This window comes from Triticum dicoccoides, chromosome 5B, assembly GCF_002162155.2.
Source record: "Triticum dicoccoides isolate Atlit2015 ecotype Zavitan chromosome 5B, WEW_v2.0, whole genome shotgun sequence".
NCBI classification, from domain to species: Eukaryota; Viridiplantae; Streptophyta; class Magnoliopsida; order Poales; family Poaceae; genus Triticum; species Triticum dicoccoides.
In genome coordinates, this window is record NC_041389.1 from 329,645,738 (window position 1) to 329,648,567 (window position 2,830).

At 51.9% G+C, this 2,830-nt stretch overlaps 1 protein-coding gene across 2 annotated transcripts; it reads left to right on the forward strand.

The window, feature by feature from the left end:
- Nucleotides 1–711: 711 nt before the first annotated feature.
- On the forward strand, nucleotides 712–1,453 carry LOC119305466 (SKP1-like protein 11). 2 transcript variants are annotated; one of them, XM_037581976.1, is made up of 2 exons: nucleotides 712–1,019; nucleotides 1,086–1,453. In XM_037581976.1, exons 1-2 carry the CDS (start codon nucleotides 729–731, stop codon nucleotides 1,329–1,331), a joined length of 537 nt encoding a protein of 178 aa, XP_037437873.1. In that variant the 5' UTR covers nucleotides 712–728; the 3' UTR covers nucleotides 1,332–1,453. The 2 variants fall into 2 exon arrangements, with proteins under 2 accessions (XP_037437873.1, XP_037437872.1); XM_037581975.1 differs by having other exon boundaries at nucleotides 712–1,453.
- The last annotated feature ends 1,377 nt before the right edge of the window (nucleotides 1,454–2,830 follow it).

Sequence of the window (2,830 nt, forward strand, 5' to 3'; positions counted from 1 at the left end):
TAATGGTCGTTCGATGTGCCCATGTGATCAGCCATCTCTTCGCAACAAGGGTCATGTTGCGGTATTTTCTGCAACAGATTTCTTGTTGCACAAAATTTCAGCAACAGAGGTCTTGTTGCAGAAATTTTCCGTAACATAGCTCTTGTTACAGAAATTTCTCACAACAAGGACATGTTGCAGAAAAAAAATCAAGGATACTTTTTGGGAGGCTGAAAGAGGGTTGTTTTGCAATAAGAAGCTTGTTGCAACTGCAACATGCGCTTTGTTGCAAAACCAAAACCGCCCTCCGAGGCGCGTCAGTCTGCTTCTCAGGCCATGTGGCGCGCAACCAAGGCAGCGGACATGGGCGTGATAATCTGCCGGCTGATTCTAATCGTTTTCCTAATTTATTTAAAAGGTATATAATTGGCCAATTTTGATCAGGTAAATATCCCATACTCGAATTTCCCAGAGTAGTCATGAGCGTGCCCAGTAAGAGTTCGATCGAAACTCGACGCAAAGAAAAAACGAGAGAGTCGGATCAAAACACGAAGACATCGCATGTACGTACCTGATTGTGATCGAGTACGTGTCTGTCTCTGCTACGTACGTTCGTCCCGTCTCCGGCCCTTTTATATAAGGTGCACGTACGATTGCCCTGAACCAAACCGATCGATCCAGGCTTTTGCGAGCGCACAAAGATCGACTCACGCGATTCTACGAGAGAAGAGATCGAGCAAGCAGGAACCATGGCTGCGACGCCGGCGGACGCAAGCAGCAGCAGCAGCAGCAGCAGCGAGGCCGTGGTGGGCGGCGAGAAGAGCAACAAGATGATCACGCTGATCAGCTCCGACGGCGAGAGCTTCGAAGCCACGGAGGAGGCGGCGAAGATGTCGGTGACCATCAAGCACATGATCGAGGACGGCTGCGCCGACGACGGGATCCCCCTCCCCAACGTCCCCGCCAAGATCCTCTCCATGGTCATCGAGTACTGCAACAAGCACGCCGCCGACGCCGCCGCCGACGACACCAACAAGCACGTCGCCGACCCCGCCGACGCCGACGAGGACGACGACAATAACAACAACGACAGCGCCGGCGAGAAGGAGGACCTGAAGAGCTTCGACGCCAGCTTGGTCGCCGTCGACCAGGCCATGCTGTTCGACATCATCCTCGCCGCCAACTTTCTGAGCATCAAGGGGCTCCTGGACCTCGCCTGCCAGAAGGTGGCCGACGACATCAAGGACAAGTCGGTTGAGGAGGTGCGCGAGATTTTCAAGATCGAAAACGACTTCACAAAGGAGGAGGAGGAGGCCGTCAGAAAGGAAAATGCCTGGGCCTTCAACGAGTAGAAACGTTTACGAGTTTTAGCTAGTGTACTCACTTGGGGTTTCATCTTTGCAGCTGCTTAATTAATTTGTTAATTCGTCGCCTTTCTTGTTTACGAGTTTTAGCTAGTGTGCTTGGTTTTTGATTGGTGGAAACTTTGTGTATCAGATATATATTTCGTCAAAAATACTATGTTTGAAATATTGAAATCTGAGTCTGAGTTTTGTATTATTTTTTTAGTTTGTTTGTTTGAGTTGGATAGCAATTTTAAACATAAGTCTGAGTTTCCAATTGCTGCTTCAAGCAAATCATGTGCCGTCTTCGGCCCTGCGCCGCCCCCCGTGGGGCGACTCAGGCGGCTCCAAACCCTAGCCCACCGCCGGCCCCTCTTCTGATCCTGTCGCCACCATGATGCGCTCGAGCATCCCGTCGGAACACTAGATCTAAGATGGCTAGCTGCTAGCAATGTCTTCCTCGTTCTCTTGTTGGATTTGGGCTCGTTGTGGCTTAGGTCGCGGAATCCGGGTGGTAGTTACACAGCAGGCGGTGGGGTTCTCGAGATCAAAGAAACCCTTGCCACAACGATGCCATGGGCGTTGCCCACCTCCTTGGAGGCTTCGCTCACGTATCCTATCCCACCCATCCTCCCTTGCATATAGGTGAAAAGCTGAAAACCTAGCTCCAGCTTGGGTCTGACAAAGGTGCCACGATGTCGTTACGTCGTACTTGGATTGCACAAGTGGTACTTGGATTGCACGGGTGGTAGTTGAGTTGGGATGTGCTGGTGGCGGGTTTGTTGTGGAGCTTTGACTATGTTATGTGGCAGTCCCGGTGGGCGACACTCGTGTTCCTCTCCTTCTCAGGCCAAGATGTCCACATCGCATCGCCTTTAACCCGGGATTGTAGCAAGTCCGGTTTCTTCCGTGGGTGGCGTTGTCGACTTATCTCATTGTGTCTATTTGGATTATGTTTTCTGTTGGGAACGTAGTAATCTCAAAAAAATTCCTACGCACACGCAAGATCATGGTGATGCATAGCAACGAGAGGGAAGAGTGTATCCACGTACCCTCGTAGACCGGAAGCGGAAGTGTTAGAACAACGCGGTTGATGTAGTCGTACGTCTTCACGGCCCGACCGATCAAGCACCGAAACTACGGCACCTCCGAGTTCTTGCACATGTTTAGCTCGATGACGTCCCTCGAACTCCGATCCAGCCGAGTGTCGAGGGAGAGTTTCGTCAGCACGATGGCGTGGTGACGATGATGATGTTCTACCGACACAGGACTTCGCCTAAGCACCGCTACGATATTATCAAGGTGGATTATGGTGGAGGGGGGCACCGCACACGGCTAAAAGATCAATGATCAATTGTTGTTCTCTCTAGAGGTGCCCCCCTACCCCCGTATATAAAGGTTCAAGGGGGAGGGGGCGGCCGGCCAGGAGGAGGGCGCGCCAAGGGGAGTCCTACTCCCGGGTGGGAGTAGGACCCCCTCCTTTCCTTGTCCAAGTAGGAGAGGGGGAA

Coding starts and splice junctions, on each gene's coding strand:
- LOC119305466 (XM_037581975.1), top strand. CDS start 729: ATGGCTGCGACGCCGGCGGACGCAAGCAGCAGCAGCAGCAGCAGCAGC.